The sequence below is a fragment of the Cebidichthys violaceus genome, unplaced genomic scaffold (genome assembly GCF_023349555.1).
Source record: "Cebidichthys violaceus isolate CVI_PGR_0920_01 unplaced genomic scaffold, fCebVio1.0.p SCAF_44, whole genome shotgun sequence".
NCBI classification, from domain to species: Eukaryota; Metazoa; Chordata; class Actinopteri; order Perciformes; family Stichaeidae; genus Cebidichthys; species Cebidichthys violaceus.
Window position 1 is genome coordinate 1,839,583 of NW_027176639.1, and position 19,821 is coordinate 1,859,403.

Genomic DNA, 19,821 nt, shown 5'->3' on the forward strand with positions numbered 1-19,821 from the left:
ATCTTTCTTACACAGCTTGTCTGGAATGTACAGATGTTTCCTTTTGGGAATGGGCGTCCAGCTCTGTTCACACACACACACACATAGAAAGAAAGAGAGAGAAAGGAGTGTACATTCCCATACTGTCAAACACACATTTTCCTGTCTTAGACTTTGATTTTTAATTGTTGCCGTGAAATTAGTGTCAAATGAACACACTCTGTCACACACACACACACACACACACACACACACACACACACACACACACACACACGTGTGTTTTGTCCTCCCACAACCTCTGGTTCCTTGTGTTTCTCTCCTTTGTTTCGTTCTCTCGTGCCGCTGAGGCTGGGCTGTGAAGGAACCCTCAGGATCCCAAAGCCACTTATCTCTCCTCCACTCTGTCCTTCCTCCTCTGCTCTGAATGTCTTGGCAGCTCACCTCCTCTGTTCAACCGATTCACTTCTCTCATTTCCTGCCTCTCTGCTGGTGCCTCACTGACTCCAGTTGATCGTGGTAGTGTTTAGTTTCTGAGTGCTGCACACACATGATTGCATTATAATTATAATTATAATTGCATGATTGCAGATATACTGTATCCCCAATTTATAAATATATATATAAATATATGCATGTGTATATTTATATTTTTATATATATATATATATATATATATATATATAAATATATATATATATATATATAGAGAGAGAGAGAGAGAGAGAGTCAGGTTTGTGCATTCGTTTTGTTTTAATAAAATATTTTAGATAAAACTAAGAACTTAAATTTACTCGTCTCATCTTTATTCCTCAAATGTGTCAATTTGAAAGTGACTTGAAATCTGACTTAATTAGAATAATAATTCCTTAGATTATGTCAAAGTGTCTTCAGAAACGATCACTAATATTGATACGTTGTGTTCATCAAAGACATTCCTCTCAGCCTCTATTTCTTCATAGGTGTCTTAAGTTTGATCGATTGAGCCATCTCCAGATTGGTTTATTCATTTATATTGGTAAATATACAATCTCAGTTTACTATTTTGCACCAAAATACATAATATGTACCTAAATATGTAGTTCTCTGGCTTTACTTTTAAACTTGTCAGGAATGTTCTCCTGTACTCAGAGTTTATCTACTACTGAAGATGATTTCCAGTAATAATTCACAAACCAATTAGCCAAATGAAACCACTACATGTTACATGTTGGAGCATCTTGGTAGCTGTAAGGGCTCACACACACACACACACACACACACACACACACACACACACACAATCATTGTGACCCTGGGTTACATTTGTCCAGAGACCGTTTTCTGTCACTACTTCACTACTGCTGGTGAACACAGTGACTGAATGAACTGATCTAAAGTCAAGGGTGACCCTTCTCAAACAGAACATCTATAGATATAGATATATATCTATATCTATATCTATATATATATATATATATATATATAGATATATATATATATATATATATATATATATATATATATATATCTATATATATATATATATATCTATATATATATATATATCTATATATATATATATATATATATATATATATATATATATAGATATAGATATATATATATATCTATATATATATATATATATATATAGATATATATATATATATATATATATATATATATATATATATCTATATATATATAGATATATATATATATAGATATATATATATATCTATATATATATATATATATATATATATATATAGATATATATATATATATATATAGATATATATATATATATATCTCTGGGTCATGATGTGTGATTTATGTATCTGACAACAGCTGTGTTGTGATGTGTCACAGCAAAAAAATATATTAACCAAAAGATCCTGACTTGTTGTCAGTATTGTGTTCTTTGGCACAGCGACGTCATATTTGATGTTTCCTGTTTTATTGATCTCCACCTTTTTCCCAGCACTTCCACTTCCACATCATATGGTTAATTACTTGTAACATCCGTGTGTGTGTGTGTCCGTGTGTGTGTGTGTGTGTGTGTGTGTGTGTGTGTGTGTGTGTCCGTCCGTGTGTGTCCGTCCGTGTGTGTGTGTGTGTGTGTGTGTGTGCCTGTAAACACTGTGCTCTTCTGGCATGCATTTTAAATGTGGACATGTTGGTTTGCTCCCGCAGAGATCTTTCCAAGAACCACATCTCCTCCCTCGACACCAGCCTGCTAGACCGTCTCACTGGCCTCCGAGAGCTGTAAGTATGCATAGCAGTGTGTGTGTGTGTGTGTGTGTGTGTGTGTGTGTGTGTGTGTGTGCAGGCATCTTAAAACCAATCTATATGCAGCTCTGTCGATATATATTCTACTATATATTTATATCTATTTATCTTTAAGGTATCTCCAAGGGAACAGGATCAACGTTCTCCCCAGAGGAGTGTTCTGCTGTGGACCACTGTCCATCCTGTGAGTACAACGTCTGAAGAAGACGAGGACCTCTTCAACCCAGGGTTGAGAGGAGAGCAGCATGAGGAAGATGAAAAAGAGAGCAGGAGGGAGAAATGCTTGGTTTAGTCTGGATTTAAATAGGCAGAGATCCCTGGAGTGAGCTCACTGGACCAGAGAGCTTTCACACAAAAACACACACACACACACACACACACACACACACACACACACACACACACTGTACATCGCACACACACGTACCCACACAGCAACGCACACACACCAATCACAGCACGATTAAGTTCAATTACAGCCTACCGCTCCAGGCTCCCACTGAACCTCCCTCCACCCCTCCCTCCATCTTTCCCTTCCTCCATCCATTACCTTATTTCTTCCACCCATTTAATGGCCGCTTAAGCATGTGTGTGTGTGTGTGTGTGTGTGTGTGTGTTAAGAGAGGACTCTGGTGGTTTCCATCAGTTCCTTCCAAAACCACCACACAACGGCCCCATTATGTAGCCTACTGGATAGAAAGAGAGGGAGGGAGAGCCTGAGTGAGAGAGGAAAAGAGAGAAACATCAAAGCCTCCTCCTTCCTAAGCCACCCCTGACTCAGCACTCTGCATCACTCAGTTCTGTGTTGTGTTATAAATATAAAGAGTTGTCTGAGTCATGTCTTCGTGAAGACGACGTGGGAATGTCCACTTCTTTGATCAACACAAATCTAAAAGTCATTTTGCAGCAATTTACAGTCGGATGATAAAGTAGAAGAAACGTTTGACATCTTTATTCATCCAGTGACTCACTGCCTTCAAGCTTTTTAGTAAATGGCAAACTCACACATTCATCACTTAGTTTGCCAAAATGACGGCATCGTAGTAATTGCCACAAACCGGTGCAGTCAAGAAAAGTGACTAAAGACTTGTTTTCATTATTTATCTATTTGTATTTTCTGTTTCAGCGATTTGAGCAACAACTTCATCACCACCATAGAGGAAAGAATATGTGACAACCTCTGCAATCTAACCCAAATGTAAGTCATTGTTTGTTCTCTCTGTGTCTCCAGTAAACATAGAAATATGACGTGATAGATCAAACATGATTGGACCCTATTTATCACACATGCTTATTACAGCAGCACGTTTCCAGTGATCTCGCCTACACTCTAGATGAATGAAGCTTTATTTCAGGCTGCAGTGGGAGGTACTGAGTAGTAATTATTCCTCACTAGAACTTCAGATGAAACACAAGGTTTGTTTTTGAGAAAAGTGTAAGTTAACAGACAGTCGGTAAAATACATGTCCTACGACCGTCTGTCCCTCCTTCCATCTCTTGCTCCACGTCTTCCAGCTTCTCTCCTCTGTCTTTCATCATCATCATCATCACCATTTCTTCTTCTCTTCCCGTGACTTCCCTTCATGCTCACTTCATGCATTTGTTCCTCATTGATGTTCTTTGTCCCGTCTGTTCTATGGCAGACTGACATGTCAGCAGGTGGTGTAGTGCAGCCTGTTTCTAAAGATTTATCACTGCAGTTACATGGAAGTGGAGCAGGCGGACGGTTTGTAACAACCTCATTTATGTACGCTGAAGATATAGTGATTTTATATACATAGATATATATATGTCCATAATATGGTAACGTTTTTGACCTAATGCAAGAGTAATATCATGATGGTCAGAAGTAAAGAAGACAGAAAGTTTGTGTTTCCTGATTTCTTCCTTTTCCGGCAATGTCCTTAAAGGACAAATGTGAAACAGTCATAGTGAACAGGTTTGTAAAGACACAAAGAGAGAGAGAGAGAGAGAGAGAGAGAGAGAGAGAGAGAGAGAGAGAGAGAGAGAGAGAGAGAGAGAGAGAGAGAAGCGATGGAGTGAATGAAGAGAGGGAGCGGCGTTAGTGAGAATAAAACAGTGAATCATTGAAATAAAACGTTGTTTTCTGATTGTTTCATGACATTTACGCTCCAAAGCACTCATGCAGACACCCACAGCTCCTCACAGAGTGAATGCAGTGAAGGACAGGCTCTCTGTGTGGCTCTCAGGACGGACAGACTCACCCAGAAGTCCTTCATATTATTCCTTTAAAGTGTGTAATGAGGCTAAGTAGTCAGACCAGAAGCACATTCACAGACGGCGTTGAAACCTGTTGGCTTGTAGTTTCAGGATGAGATCAGTGACGGTGAAGACTCTTTTTTAAACTCTTGTTCCTCACTACGTACTCACCACCTGTGGCATTTTTACAAAAAGAAAAGGCAGCATGCGGGGAATCACAGTGTCTTCTAACGACGGTACGAGGCTGCTGCTCACAGCTCAGGAGAAGCAGCAGCCAAACGTTTGTTGATGTTGGTGAAACACCTGCTCTGCTCTGCTTCATTGAAGCTACGGACCTCCTTAATTAAGTCTGAATTAAACTGAATTGTAAGCAATGGCGGAAACGCTAACCTCTGCCAAAGGTTCTCTCCTACTCCTTCAATGAAAAGTCACATTTAACTACACTTTGCATCTTGTAATATTGTCATTATGGTTTGATCAATAGTTAGCTTATAATGCTTATAATGGACGCAGCCTCCAGGAGTCCTCCCCTTGTGGCACGTTGATGACTAATGTGCCACAAAACAAGATGCGACAACTGAACGGATCATCTTATTTTCGGTGTATTTTGTTTGACTTTTGGCCGGAGCTGGTTTTTCTAACCGTCAACTCTCTGATATTATATCTGTGAATAATGTTGGAGTATTATAGTAACTTTCCTGTGTTTCACCATGACTCCCACCTCCTCCCTGTCCTCCTCTCCCCCAGCGACCTCAGCAGTAACCCCTTCGACTGTGACTGTAAGCTGTTCCGGCTGGTCAGCTGGCTGCAGGAGAAAGGGGTGCGAGTTCGTCGGCCGGACGCCATGCTGTGCAACAACCCTCCTGAGCTGCGGCAGCAGCCGCTGCTCAATGTCAGCCTGCTCACCTGTGGTACGAAGCCAACAGACGCTCATGCAGACTCTCGCACACGTCACAAAAAGGACAAACACAAAAACCTCCCGTCTTTTCAGATTCATGTGTCACATAACAGGAGTAGTTGAGGGACTTTCTAGACCTAACATGAAGTCTCTCTCCCAAGCTGAACCCAGAAAGACATCAAAGCAAAGGGTGCTTGATGTTTAGCCAACAGGCCAAAATAGTGAATCTTCTCATGAGTTGACCTCTTTTGACTTCTTTTGCTGGTTTGGGCAGAGAAGGTCTGATGCGGATCAAAGTTTTGACTGACAACCTTTCCTTCTTCTCCAGGTCTCAACTATGCAGCTTGTCTTGAGGACAGCAGCAGTGGAGGAGGAGGACGGAGTGAGCTTGTCATCTTCTCTTCCTCCACACCTGGAAACTTCACGCGTGACCAGTGTAACAGCGTGTGCTTTGCTGCGTCGCACCGCTACGGGGGCTTAGGGGCGAGACACGAGTGCCTCTGCAGCACAAACTCAGAGCCGAACTTCATCAGCGAGTCTCAGTGCTCCGCTGCCTGTACGAACCCCCTCGTGATGAAGGTACGCAGCACACGTCAGACATCAAAGAGCTCCTCAAGCGTAGCTTCCGCCTCTTGCTTTGTTCCTTCTTTTGTAAACACAACCTTCGGGCTTTCCTCTAAACCTTCTGTAATCTACCGACAGCTTCCCTCTGTGGCTTGAATCGCTTCCCTACATCAGGGCCGCTGTACAGAGCAACCGAAGAGAAGTTATCCAGAACTCCCACTGAAAATCAAGATGTGTTTATAGTGAATCAGAGCAGTTACCTCCTCTTCCTCACACGGCTCCCTCTCTACACAGGAATGCGGGTGGACTCTGGCTCACGACGTGTTTGCGGTGGACTTCGCCGTCTCGCTGAAGCCTCTCACGCTGCAAAGCGTCCACGACAGCATCGGCTTCTCCGCCGCGTCCTCGGTCACTCCGGTGACACTGTCCTGGGACTTCGGGGACCTTTCATCCCGAGTCAACACCACAGAAACGGGGGCCACCGCCGCGGCTCACAAATATGGACTCCCGGGACATTATGCGGTCAGCGTGATGGCTTGGGCCGGACACAAGGAGGTGAGGGAGAGACAACAGGACATCTAAAGCAGCTCTTAACATAACTACATGTGGTTTTAATATGTTGTATGTGTTCAGGTGCGTACAGCACGCGGAGAAGTGACCGTGACACTTCCCCCCAAACTGGAGCTGCGCTGTCCGCCTCTAGCTGTGGCCAATAAGAGCCTAGAGATCACTCTGGTCAGCTGGGGTGCTGATGGCGTGAATGTAGACTGGACGATTTCAAAGGACGGAGTCCAGGTCGCCAAAGGTAAGATGCACCGAATGACACCGATCGACAGTCAATGCCCTGATCGGCACAGACACGGTGACGCTAAACTGCTCAGAGTAACCAGCCAATCAGCCGTGTGGATCTCTGTGGGTTTAACAGGATACGAGTCTCATGAGCAACGCTCCAGAGTCACATCATCAACTCCACATTACGACAGGATGTTACAAAGACGTGAGAACGACAGGATTTGGCTCTTTTAAACCTGCAAGAATATGTTTTTGGGTCAACAGAAATGAGTTGTTTACACATGGATCAGCCCAATATTCTCTCTTTCAGCTTCGACCAACTCTTCACGTCACCAGCTAGTTGTAACTGTGTTTCCAACAAGTCTGAGCTCCTGTGAGAGCGTTTAAACAGGAAGCTCCTCCTACAGTCAAACCAAACGGTCCAAAATCAATTAAGACAATAGAATAACATCATCAGAACAACTAAGACAATCACTGTAAACTATGCTATTCTTTACTATATATGTATTCTAATCATACCAACACAGAAATATTCACACTGTAGATTGTTTAGGTCAGGGAAGACGATGAAAACACCCCTCTGTCCTCTAGTCAAAGTAGTACGGTCCGCATCCCCTCCACTATGAAGCCCATTGGAAGCTCTTGCTTCCTGTTGGGCCCGTGACCAGCAGGTACACGACATGTGTTTTCAGTTTGTAGCTACTCCTCTGCACTCAATGTGAGTTTATTGAATCTCCTGCAGTTGGCCGGAGTAGAGTAATCCATCAGTGAAACATCAGTCCTGTCCCGCTTTGTCACACAGACAGACACTCACAGTCTCTTTATAAGCAGACACAGCCTGTCCCTCCTTCCTGCCCCGCCTCCTTCATGACGGTGTGTTAATATGTTTGTATTTGTTGTGTGTCTCTTGGTTCTTTGGTGTATTGTAGGCCTGGTTTCTACAGAGGTAGATGGAGCTTTAGAAGACAGAGAGGCAGTACAAGGCCATAGTTTACTAATGTGATTCATCAGAGGACAAAGTGAAAAGAAACGTCATTGTCTGTCTGCGAGTGTGTGTCCTTGTAGGACAGCTCTGTCTTTAAAGTCTCTTGTGGTTTTTATTATTTTAATCTTATTCTCTTGTCTGTGTTTGCCTCAACTTTTAAACTCATTTTATTGATATGGCAATAGAGGTGCAGATGTGATTTTTGCACATTTTGAGAAGAATCTATAACCCAAACCTGCTGGTTCATCACAACCCAGTGCTGGCTTACTTATTTTTAACCCAGCAGTTTCTAGAGTGTCTATCAAATCCTAAAGCCGTCGTGTATTTTTTTGAAAGCTTCAAAGTGTTTTTGTCAGGAAGTCTTTTGAAACTCGATCATATAATGATTGTATATCTGTCCATAACGTTGCAAGTGTGATTTCGAGACATCTGAGAAGTCACGTGAATGTCCCCGTCCTTTGCCAGCCTCCCCTCACTGCCCAAAGGACGGGGTGTACCACGCCGAGTCCTCGCGCTGCTTCCAGATCGTTCCGGGCGAGTTGAGCTGGACGGACGCTCGACAGCAGTGTTCGGACCGCGGAGGGGATCTGGCGACAGTCAGGAGTGACGCGCTGCGTAACCTGCTGGCACCCAAAGTCACTCAGTGAGTGTGTGTGTGTGTGTGTGTGTGTGTGTGTGTGTTTTTTCCGTTCTCTTCTCTTGGTCAGAGTGCTCTCGATCACTTGTAAAATGTCCTCTTACTGAAGAAGAGCAGAAATAAGAACACATTAATGAATCTCACAAATCAAAATAAGAATACATGTGTTCTTATATATCGCTTCCTGCATGAGGCTGTGAGAGACTCAGACACTCGAAACAGAGCTTTCAATAACTGACGATCACACGGTACATGTTTGGATGTGTGTGCACGTCTTTTCAAGGGCAGTACTTTTAATTTGTCATCATGTTTATGAAGGTCATGCCTTTAAGCTTTCTCATCTCATCTATTCATTCATTCATATTGTTATCTGGCATTGCTGTGTTTCGTGATCGTGACCTGAGGCTCAGTCATGGTAACAGTGGAGCTAAAGAACAATAATGAAATAGTATGTGTAGTAGTGAAATGCTGCTGCTCTACTGTACGTCTGTGCGATAAGCTCTGGATTTGACTTTGCTTCGTGACGAATGTTTCTGGACTCGTGTTGGTCTGAAGACCCCTGGTTCTGGTGTTTAGGTCAGCGGGTCGCAAAAACACACATCTGTAAAAGCACAGCTGCATTGTAACTTTTAACACCCTGGGAGGAGGAGTCCACAGGTTGCGTGTGTGTGTGTGTGTGTGTGGTGTGTGTGTGTGTGTGTGTGTGTGTGTGTGTGTGAGGGTAGAGGCCCTGCCCTCGTAATGGATGAGAGAAGAAAAAACCTGCTGCAGATGGAGCTGCTCCCCTCTCTCCTCCTCCTCCTCATGTGCTCCTCCTCCTCCTCGCTTATATAAGGAGCTCTTTTTTTTAACATCAGGTCTTGTTTTTGCCACAGAGACCCGTTCTTCTTGCTTCCTCTCTGCTTGTGTTCTTGAACCCCTGTCCACTCCTTCAGATGTCGTTTTCACACATTTCAGTTTTAGAAAAGTCGACCGAAAGATAAAAGAAAGAAATAAAACAAGACGGAGAAGTGAAATGCTTTTATCTGGGTGAACGTTTAGAACACGAGTAAAACCAGAATCAAACAGAATGTCTGAAACGTTTGACGCTTTCTTCCATTTCCTCGTGTCTGTCTTCAGATCACAGTGAGTCATGCTCCAACTCTTCTTTTGGAGAGAAAACCATTTTGTTTCCAGTTCACAGCTAATGAAAGCGTGCAGTCCATTAGTGGACTCGTGGGGTTCCTGTTGTAATCACAGAGCGTCGTCGATACGTGACATCCCCTCTCTTAAGGTCCCGCTGGGGCTCAATCAAAGCTCATTCTCATGCCTTCTCCTGCTGCACTCATTGATTGACTTTATTTTGTCACTGTTTGAGGCCCTCATTGATTCAAGGACATCTATGAACATTACATCTTTCCGTCTGTATGAATCATTTCATGTGCGCTTACTATCTTCTGAAGTTTGGGTCGCTGTGTTAATCTGTTCACCTGTCTGTTCCCGTCCCAGGGAGCGAGGTGCGTGGCTGGGCCTCAGTGACGTCGACTCTCCGGGTAAACTGCGCTGGGTGAACGGCTCCGATGCGCGAGAGGGAGAGGAGGGCCCGCCTCCTCGGTCCACCATCGCCCGAGGAAACGTGTGCGTGTCCCTCGATCAGCGAGCGCAGACCAGTTCACACCAATGCAACGCCATGCGGGCCTACGTCTGCCAGTACAACCCCCAAGGTAATGACATACTTCAAGTAATCAAACTGAGGCTCAGATGGAGAATGGAGAATGGAGAATGTAACGGGCCTTTCATAACAAGTCACAAACACAAGAAGCTCCATCTCTACTTGGAGAACCTTGGCCTTGACACAGATTGCTCCTTGTGTAAGAAGCTTCCTGTTCCTCTATAATTTTTATCTTTGCTGTTACTCAGAATATTATGGCCGATAAGGATTTGTTTGTGCTGAAGAACGACGTTTCCAGACGAGGAAGCAGTTCTACAGGTCAAATGTCATAGTTTTGTTGCAGACACACTTAATTGTAAAACAAGTGTTCCCATTTGTCACAACCTCTATCAGTACATACAGCGTCTGTAGAACAATCAAGCATTATGTATATTATACTATATACATATATATATATATATATTGTATTTATTTAAACTCAATAAGCAGACTTCATATCTTCTATATGTGGAGCTGGATATCTATACTTGACCAACAGCTCATTTGCAGAGTTGGAGACAACTCCAAATAACAACATGACATCTAATGTAATGTGAGCGGACACAAGCAGGCAGTGGTGCGTTTACATTCAACGTATGGAGGAGTCCGTGAATAGAAGGCCTCCTCATTTAGTCATCGTGAACTTGAGAATGTTCTGCGGTACTAGTGAGGCGTTCACGTCGCCTCATGAAGTCACATAACGTAACATTGTGCAGACTGATCTCGAGCAGAAGTTAAACTGGGTTTAAGTTCTTAATGAGGCTGAAAGAGTCGACAGACTTCAGAGGAACCAGCACAATCTGACACTGCTCTCAAAGCTGAATGTCTTATAAATTGCCTCTTCTCCACTCTTCTTAAATTCCTAAATCCTCCCCTCCTCTTTTGTCACCTTGCCTCCTCTCTTCTTCTTTCTCTACAGTGCGTGTTCCAGATGCAGGGATTTACACCGTGGGCCTAGCCGTGTTTCCCTCCCATAATCCTTTGCACCGCGCCCCGTCCGCTCCGCTCTCGACTCCACCACCTCCCAGAGGTGGCGTAGAGGTGAGGAGGAACGCCCCCTCGTTTATTCAATCGCCACACTTTGCTCCTCTAAAGCTTCCTTTCATCAAATCTTCCGTCGGTGTTCCTCCTCCTTCCTCTCCTCAGGTGCTGCTGTTCCCAGCGCTGAGCTTCGTTCGGGCAGGTCGTCTGTCCTCTCTGGAGTTTGTGACTCCGGATCTCCGTTCACAGATCCACGTCCGCTTCCAGACCTTCAGACCTCACTGTCACTATCCCGGCCTGCACCTGCTGCTGCCCAGTGAGTCACACATACAAACGTTCTCCCACACACACTCGACATGTAGAACCATCCGCACATTGCTGGTGAGTATCAGCAGGTGTTTAAAAAAAAAACATAAGCCATCTGCACCCCCACACCGCCAGTTAGACACACACACACACACACACACACACACACACACACACACACACACACACACACACACACACACACACACACACACACACACACACACACACACACACACACACACTCTCTGACCAGCCTTGTCTGAAGGTGCCAGGTTAGGTCAACATGAAAGTACATTTTGAATGGAGATGAAGAAGAAGTGCAGAACAGAAGAGGAAGAAAACACCAATCGAGGTCAGCTCCCTTCTGAGCTCCAGTCCTCGTCCAGACACTGACTACTGAACGCTGCTCGGCACAACGCACACAATGAGGAGGCTTTCTGTGTTGTTGTTTTTGGTTATTTTGGACTTCTCCACTGAGACGTGCAGTGGACCGAGGAGCAGATGCACATGAACGATGTGAGAAAGAGAAGCTCACGGGGAGCAGAGCAGCTCGTTAAAGACATGAATGTGTGAACGCAGCCGCAGACGAGATTCCTGGATTATTAATCCACAGAGAGAACGTTTCCTCTTCCCTCCTCGTAGATGGATGTATCGACCTCTCACGCTAATCATGTTCCCGCTACACACACACACACACACACACACACACACACACACACACACACACACACACACACACACACATCCAGAAGTGCAGACTTGTCTGCTTGTTTTGCAGAGACAGTTTGATTCTGTTCGATACTTTTGCTTTACTTGAGTATTTCGACTGTATGTTTCTACTGTAATACATGTCAGAGGAAAGTATTGTACTATTTCTTCCACTACATTTATTTGACATTTAGAGTAACTTTTAAGATTCACATTGTGCTTAGGTCTATAAAACATGTGATCTGGTTGTATTTATTTAATAATCATATGTCTAAAGTTCAACTAACAGTAAATGATTAAAACCAGATGCATCTTGTGCCTCAGGTTGTGGAGGTCCAGCATGTGCCCCGGTGGCTGTTTGTGTCCCTAATGACACCAGGAGCGGTGATCTGCCCTCTTGCCCCCGACTGGAGCAGTGGTGTCCCTTCCAGCACCGGTGTCTTCCCCTCCTTAGTCCCTGCCGGCCGTCTGCCTGTCCTAACTGCACACAGGCTCACCTCATGCCCCCTGGAGCTCTGAGGCCCAGATACACCCTGCAGAATGAGGTGGTCTTCACTCTCCCAGCAGGACCGGCTGCACACGTACTGGTGAGAGGATTTACTGACAGCTTTAGTTTGACTGTGTCTACAGCCAGATTGGTCAAACGGTTAAGGCGGAGCAGCTGTTGAACAAGGCCTTGTCTTCTTCCTCCCAGGTACAAGAACAACTGGAGGACCTGCTGGTTTCCCGTGGTGATGTCATCGCCCTGCAGCACGATGCTGGCCCCGCATCCCTTCTCCGCTGCCAATCTTCCCCGCATTCAATGTGGCGACAACCTGTCTTTGCCCTCAACCAGTCAGAATGGTTCTGGATCAACAACACCGGGCCGTCAACAGACGCCCCGGCTGACCACGACGCCGACCCTCAGCCCGCCCCGGAGCTTGACGTGAAGGCCCTGGTGGAGGACGGCGAGGGAGGCTGGCTGGAGGAAGTAGTTTGCCCCATCAGGGTGCTCTATGTGGGACACAGCGAGACTCAGCTGCAGGGACCACAGTTGTCTGCTGGTCTACCCCAGACCGGACTCTACAGCCTGCTGGTAATACATCAAAGCTGACAAATCCCAGCATGCATCACATATTTAAATTCAAGACACTGGCTAATAAACATGAGTTTTGCTGTATAAATGATGTATTTGTCTTCGCCCCTTTTTGTCCTATATTGGTAATTCTGTATGTAATGTAAATGTAATCTATGAATTCCAGGTGACTTCAGCTGAACCATCATACCCGGCCTCAGCATCGTGCCCGTTGCGTGTGGTGCCTCCTCTGGGTTTGACGATCCTCCACCCCCCCCCACAGAACGGCACCCTCTACCTGCAGCCCAACGACTCCCAGCTGCTGCTCCGGGTCCGGTCACGCTACCTAACGAAGGCTTCGCGGCGTGGCGGCAATCACAGCGTGACCTTCCAGCCCGACTGCCCCGAAGAGTTCTCTTCTAGTCCGGGACTCTGTCAGCCCGGGGCGGGCTCAGAGTCGGGGGTCGAGGTCACGGAGCCCAGCTTGTACGCGGTGCTGGATCTGAGATTGGGGACGGAGGAGCGGAGAAGTCCGGTGCAGGTGGAGCTGGAGGCCCACAATAACGTGACGGAGGCCAGCCTGTCTGTTGTCGTACGCCTGGAAGAACCACTCCGAGTACTGGTGGTGCAGCCGCATCCTGCTCACAGGGTGTTGATGGAGTCGGTCGTGGTGAGCATCTGTCTGTGTGTGTGTGTGTGTGTGTGTGAGCGTCTGTGAGTGTGTGTGTGTGTGTGTGTGTGTGTGTGTGTGTGTGTGTGTGTGCTTCACTGGTGTTGATGATACTGTACACACTCTGCAGAGTCTTTCTATCGTGTCTTCACATGTGTGTGTTTTAGAGCTACACAGCATCAGTGCTGGAAGGATCCAGCCCCACATTTAAATGGACAGTGGATGACAAGCCGTACTTCACCTATTACAACACCGTCCTCAATGTCATCTACCAGCACGCTGCCACCTACAAGCTCACTGTGAGTTCACTTCTGACGAGTCATACTGCCGGACTGTCCTTTCTGTCTCCATTCATACCGGAATATTCATTGTTTTTATTACGTTTACATGAGGTTTGTTTTTAATATACAGCTTCTAAATGGTCATCTATCTGACAACATGTGTGCAAATGAGTGTAAATGAACAACTTTACTTAACTCTTGAATAAATAATCTGCAGACTATTTTCTCAAATAACTGCTGATCGATAACTGTCCTTAAAAATGAGACAAAACCAGAAAATATTCACATTTAAGAAAGTCTGAACATAACATTGAATCCTAAAAGAAATATTGAAAGGACTAAGAGATTATCAAAGTAGTTGCAGATCATTTCTCTGTCGATATAGACCGATAGTTTCAGCGCTACTCGTTCGGTCACAATCAAAGCGACGAGACTTCAGCTTCTCACCAGCTGTCTTCCATGGTCTTCCTCGGTCATGTGATCTTTTCCCAGGTGACGGCCATGAACCACGTCAGCACCCTCACGGAGCATTTCAACGTGACTGTGGACCGGCTGCAGCCCGTGGCCAACCTCACAGTGAAGGGTGTGCCAGATGTGGTCCCTCAGGGCTCCACTCAGACGCTCACCACCTCTGTGCTCGTCGACATGTCTGTGGCCGCCACCTTCCGGTATTAACAGTGGGGGGGTAGATTCATGACAGATGAACGGATGTGTTCTGTGGAGTGTTTTAAAGCAACAATAACTCGGTCTCTTCTTCCCCTTCTTGTTTAAGGCTGAGTGAAGACACAGTGTGTCACTGCTCCCTTCTTCTCCTCCTCTTCTTCCTCTTCGCTCCTTTCTCTGTTTTTGTCTCCTGTGCTCCATAATAGCTCTGCAGCAGTCAAACCAAGCAGAGCCTTGGATTTATAGCCGTGTGGTCAGAGCAGATTGCTGACAAGAATTTTCCTTCTGCTCGGCTGTTTCCCCTGTACCCCCCCCCCCCCATCTACTCTTTCTCTTTTACTCTCTTCTCTCCCGCCCTCTTTCACATTTCTACCCTCCCGACCATGGCGCACTCTTTCACTTAGTTTTCCTCTACACTCACCATGCTTGGGCCAGAGAGGCTTCTAGAGTTTTGAGTTTCCACTTCTCCTCCTCCAAATCCTCTGTTGCCTCGTCAGACAACATTCTTCAACTTTCCAGCTAGTGACTGTGTGTGTGTGTGTGTGTGTGTGTGTCTGTTCCCAAGCGTTCATGTGTGAATGGAAATGGTTACCACACATGTATTCATCTAATATCCATATTTCTTTCTTTGATGGTCCTCATTTAATGCTTTCACATCGTCTCTGCTGTTCGACAGATGGTCTTTTGGTGACGGTGGATATAAGGAATTTGAATACAAGCCTCCCTACGCCCCCCCCCTCCTCTGCCCAGACTCCCCCAATCAGGTCCTTCTGAGCAACAACGTCACCTATATTTACTCTCAGCCAGGTGAGCCTCGCCCGTCTTTCTGTCAGCAGCGTCACTAATGGAGCAGCTGCCAGTTTAGCTTGACTGTGTGTCAATTTACTCAAGATTCAAATGTTTTAATCTGCCAGACAATGACAGAGAGCTTTTCCTTCTTCTGTGCAGGAATATACACAGCATTGGTGTCGGTGTCCAATCGTTATGAGAACATCAGTCAGAGCATCAACATGAGCGTCTACAGCATCCTCACTCGTGTCGACATACAGACGGAGCCGCTGCTCCTCCTCACTGGCAAATCAGCCGATTTTGAGGCTCACCCTCTGCCCTCCCCCTATGGCATTCACTACGACTGGCTCTTTGGAGATGGTTCCGCCCCGCTGCAAGGTCGCCGCGTGGCGCACACCTTTGCACAGAGCGGCGTCTTTAATGTCTGCGTATCGGTTAACAACACCATCAGTTCTATGGAGGCTTGTGCCGAGATGTTCGTGTATGAGGAGATTGAAGATTTAACGGCTGAAAGCTCCTCTCCGACGGAGCTCCACAGTCCTACTTCGGTACGAGCACACCTCGCATTAGGTAATAACATCACATGGACATTCTCAATGGGAGATGAGACCGTCTACACGCAATCCGCACCCGATGTGTCTCACAGCTATATCAAAGATGGCAACTACACGGTGAATGTGACGGCCGTGAACGCTGTGAGCTCTGGCTGGACGATCCTCCCAGTGCAGGTGTTCGTCTTCCAAGTCGTGAAGATTGAGCCGTCCGGGTGTGTCCAACAGCAGACCCCCATCAACTTTCAGGCCTGGGTGTCCGGTAACGCATCGGCTCATCTTTATGAATGGAGCTTCGGGGACGGAAGCCCAAACGAGACGCACCACGGCAACTCCAGAGTCTCGCACACCTACTGGACCAGTGGGAACTACCGCCTCTCCCTGCTTCTCTCCAGCGGGGTAAACAAGGCCACCAAGGCAAACTTCTTCAGCTGGGTGTGTGTGCAGCCAGCGTTAACTAACATCAGCCTCACCCTGGAGAAGTCACACTATGCTGTCGGGGAGGAGATCCGGTTCCAGGCCAGAGCTGAGCCAGAATTTAACTACAGCTACCAGTGGGACTTTGGTAGAGGAGAAGACCTTATGTTCGTCAGTGGCTCTGGGAACATCCTGACAACGTATAAAAACCCAGGTCACTACAGTGTGACGGTCATTGTCTTCAACAACATCTCCACCAGTAACACCAGCGTGTTGATTGAGGTCTTGATGCCCATTGGTCCAATTGTTATTCAACATAATGGCACTAAATACAATAACCTGACTCTCAGAGCACCGTACGCTTTCACAACGTCTTCCATGGCCTCCAATGTCACCTACGTCTGGAGCTTTGGAGATGGAAATGTGCTTACAGGTCAGAACATCCCCCATAACTTCAACGTCTCTGGAAACTACAATATTACACTGACAGCAGCCAACACCGTTAGCAGGAACCACACCACTTTACCTGTTGCTGTGCTTGCATCAATCCGCGGATTGAGCGTCAACGCCAGCTTGGTAAATGTCCCTCTCAATGCCTCGGTTCACTTCGAGGCCCATATGGAGGAGGGAGATGGTGTCCGGTTTTCTTGGATCTTGTGTGATCGTTGCACACCAATCCCAGGGACGCACACCATGTTCTACACCTTCCGCTCCGTTGGCACTTTCAACATCATCGTGACAGCGGAGAACGACATAGGAACGACTCAAGCGAGCATCTTCTTGTATGTCCAACGTGAGCTGGAGGGGCTGCAGATTATAGCAGAGGAGGAGATCGGAGGAGGCTCGGGATTGGACGGTTGTTGCTTTGCTACAAACTGTGTTCTGCACCTTCACGCAGGATTGAAGGAAGGAACCAACATGACGTTCACGTGGAGCCTTATCAGAGAGCTAGAACCCCTCAGCTCGAGTTTCAACATAAGCGGGAAGACAGTGGAGGTGAACTTCTCCACTCCAGGCCCATGCAACGTATTTCTCCGGGCAGCCAACCTCCTGGGCCAGCTGTCCGTCAACAGAACCATCCACTTTCTGGAACCAGCTGGAGGGGTGGACCTGCAGATCAGCGACAACCCAGTTGCAGTCAATGCTTCGACTAACCTGACAGTACTGAGTGTCGAAGGCTCGGACCTGCAGTACCTCTGGTCTGTGAATGGGGACCCTTTGAAGTGGAACAAGCGCTGGAAGACTCACTCCTTCATCAGTCCCGGCCTCAAGCTAGTGACTGTGGAGGTCTTCAATGAGGTTAGCTCAAAGGTCGAGTCAAAGGTTGTCAGTGTCCAGGAAGTCATTTCTGGTCTAAGATTCACAGCCACCGATGTGACAGAGCAGAGTTATGTAGCGACAGGCGTCAACGTCTCGCTCCAGGGAGAAGTGCTGACGGGAACAAACGTGACGTGGACATGGCAGTTTAAAGGAAGAACAGAAACGGGAAAGAAAACGTCTCTTATTTTCCAGGAGGCAAAAACAGCCGTCGTTACCGTGAACGCGACCAACGACGTCAGCGGGCAAGTGGCTTCCAGAGAGTTCTTTGTTCAGGACAAGATTCAGGGTTTGGAGCTGAGGGCGAGTAAAAACATCGCAGCAGTCGGTGAGAAGGTGAACTTAACCACATATATGGCGGCAGGCACGGATGTTCTCCTCACCCTGAGCATCGGCGGAGACGCCACCGTTTACCTTCAACCCAACCAAACCTACGGCCACACATTCAGTAGGGTGGACACGTACATGGTGGACCTCACCGCTCTCAACCAGGTACAGTCAAAGAAGACGGATAGCAGACGTTAAGATCATATATAAGAGATTTAAGATGACATTCAAACATTAGAAACAGTCCTCGCACACGATACTATTCCATGAAATGAACTTCATGTCATATCTCAGATGTATAACATGTACAGCTTTTGGTAACATTTACCATTGAATAAATAAATGACACATGTTCTACTTTTGACTGTCAAAGCCAGCAAGATTTAATTGAACTGATGAAGTGCACATATTCTGTTGCAATATGACAATCCAGGTGAGTTCCAAGAGCCGACACCTCCAGGTGGAGGTGATGGAGCCGGTGCGTGGACTTTCCATCCAGGGAAGCTGTGCCGCGATCCCTGTGGGGGTCAAGAGAACGTTTGTAGCCAACATCCTGACGGGCAAGCCCGTTCATTTCCTGTGGACCTTTGATCTACACCACCTCCACAAGGCGTCACATATGGGCAAAGAGGTCAGACCTATTTCAATAATTATAACGAATATATATCGCATTAAAGCAAACCGCTGTTAAACGGTGATGTATCTCACACAATCCTAGGTGTTCTACACGCCAGAAGAAGCAGGTTTATTGACCATCTACGTGAAGGCCCTCAACGCGCTTCATGCTCAGAACGTCACCATGCACATCCTGGTGCAGAACCTGCTGACGGCAGCCGTTCTGCATGCAGCGCCTCTGGACACCTTCATCAATAAGACGGTGACCCTGATGGCAAATCTCACACCCAGATCTAGTCCTGTGGAGTGCTTGTGGGACTTTGGCGACGGCTCCACTCTTGTTCACACAAACACCACGACTGTGGGTCATGAGTACAGACACCCAGGACACTACATGGTCCAAGTATGTTTCTTTGAACTACATTATTCCATGTGCCCTATAGATTCATTGTTGATCTATAAGATATGAAGCTGTTTGAAGCTGTCTGAGATGTCTCTTGTCTCTCCATGCAGGTGAACTGCAGTAACCTGGTGAGCTGGGTGTTGGCCCAGGTGGAGATAAACATCAGTGTGTTAGAGTGTGAGGAGCCAGAGGTGCAGGTGGTTCAAGCCCCCCGTCTGGCCATCTGGCGCTACCAGCCTACTCTGGTGGAAGCTAGTGTGGACCTGAAAGGCTGCCTTCGCTACGGAGCTCAGTACCTCTGGCAGATCCTCGCGACGTCCTCCTGCGATAATGACAAAGGCCCATACATTCCCTCTGGGGTGCCGACTGAGCCCTATCAGTCCATGCTGGTCCCGGTAATTCGCCTGCCGGTGGAGGTGGATGTGCGGCGGCTGCAGCTGTCGTTGCCTAAGATGGCTCTAGCTGCAAGGAATTACACCTTGGTGTTTTCTATGTCCTATGAAGGCGTGCCGCTGTGGAAGGCCGCCTGTCTGCAGCTCAGCGTCATGGCTACCAGGTCAGTGGAGGAACAAAATGTCCCTCTTTGTTTTCTAATTTCTTAAATAATTCCACCCAGAGTCTCAAAGTTTTATGTAGAAACAACGGTTGAAAGAAGAAGAAGCTCGGCTGCTGATCTGTGGACCAATGACTTGATGAC

The 19,821-nt window shown here is 46.5% G+C and overlaps 1 protein-coding gene across 1 annotated transcript in view; it reads left to right on the plus strand.

The window, feature by feature from the left end:
- pkd1a (polycystic kidney disease 1a) overlaps window positions 1-19,821 on the plus strand; it is a 50,124-nt gene that overhangs the window by 9,999 nt on the left and 20,304 nt on the right. The window contains exons 2-22 of the mRNA XM_068729133.1: window positions 2,158-2,229; window positions 2,369-2,437; window positions 3,380-3,451; window positions 5,221-5,384; window positions 5,700-5,950; window positions 6,230-6,490; window positions 6,569-6,740; window positions 8,178-8,355; window positions 9,838-10,052; window positions 10,959-11,080; window positions 11,186-11,336; window positions 12,362-12,624; window positions 12,732-13,112; window positions 13,279-13,761; window positions 13,929-14,060; window positions 14,535-14,710; window positions 15,382-15,512; window positions 15,654-18,271; window positions 18,540-18,737; window positions 18,825-19,124; window positions 19,235-19,680. Coding sequence (XP_068585234.1) covers window positions 2,158-2,229; window positions 2,369-2,437; window positions 3,380-3,451; window positions 5,221-5,384; window positions 5,700-5,950; window positions 6,230-6,490; window positions 6,569-6,740; window positions 8,178-8,355; window positions 9,838-10,052; window positions 10,959-11,080; window positions 11,186-11,336; window positions 12,362-12,624; window positions 12,732-13,112; window positions 13,279-13,761; window positions 13,929-14,060; window positions 14,535-14,710; window positions 15,382-15,512; window positions 15,654-18,271; window positions 18,540-18,737; window positions 18,825-19,124; window positions 19,235-19,680 — 6,855 coding nt within the window. The remainder of the gene's footprint in view (window positions 1-2,157; window positions 2,230-2,368; window positions 2,438-3,379; window positions 3,452-5,220; window positions 5,385-5,699; window positions 5,951-6,229; window positions 6,491-6,568; window positions 6,741-8,177; window positions 8,356-9,837; window positions 10,053-10,958; window positions 11,081-11,185; window positions 11,337-12,361; window positions 12,625-12,731; window positions 13,113-13,278; window positions 13,762-13,928; window positions 14,061-14,534; window positions 14,711-15,381; window positions 15,513-15,653; window positions 18,272-18,539; window positions 18,738-18,824; window positions 19,125-19,234; window positions 19,681-19,821) is intronic.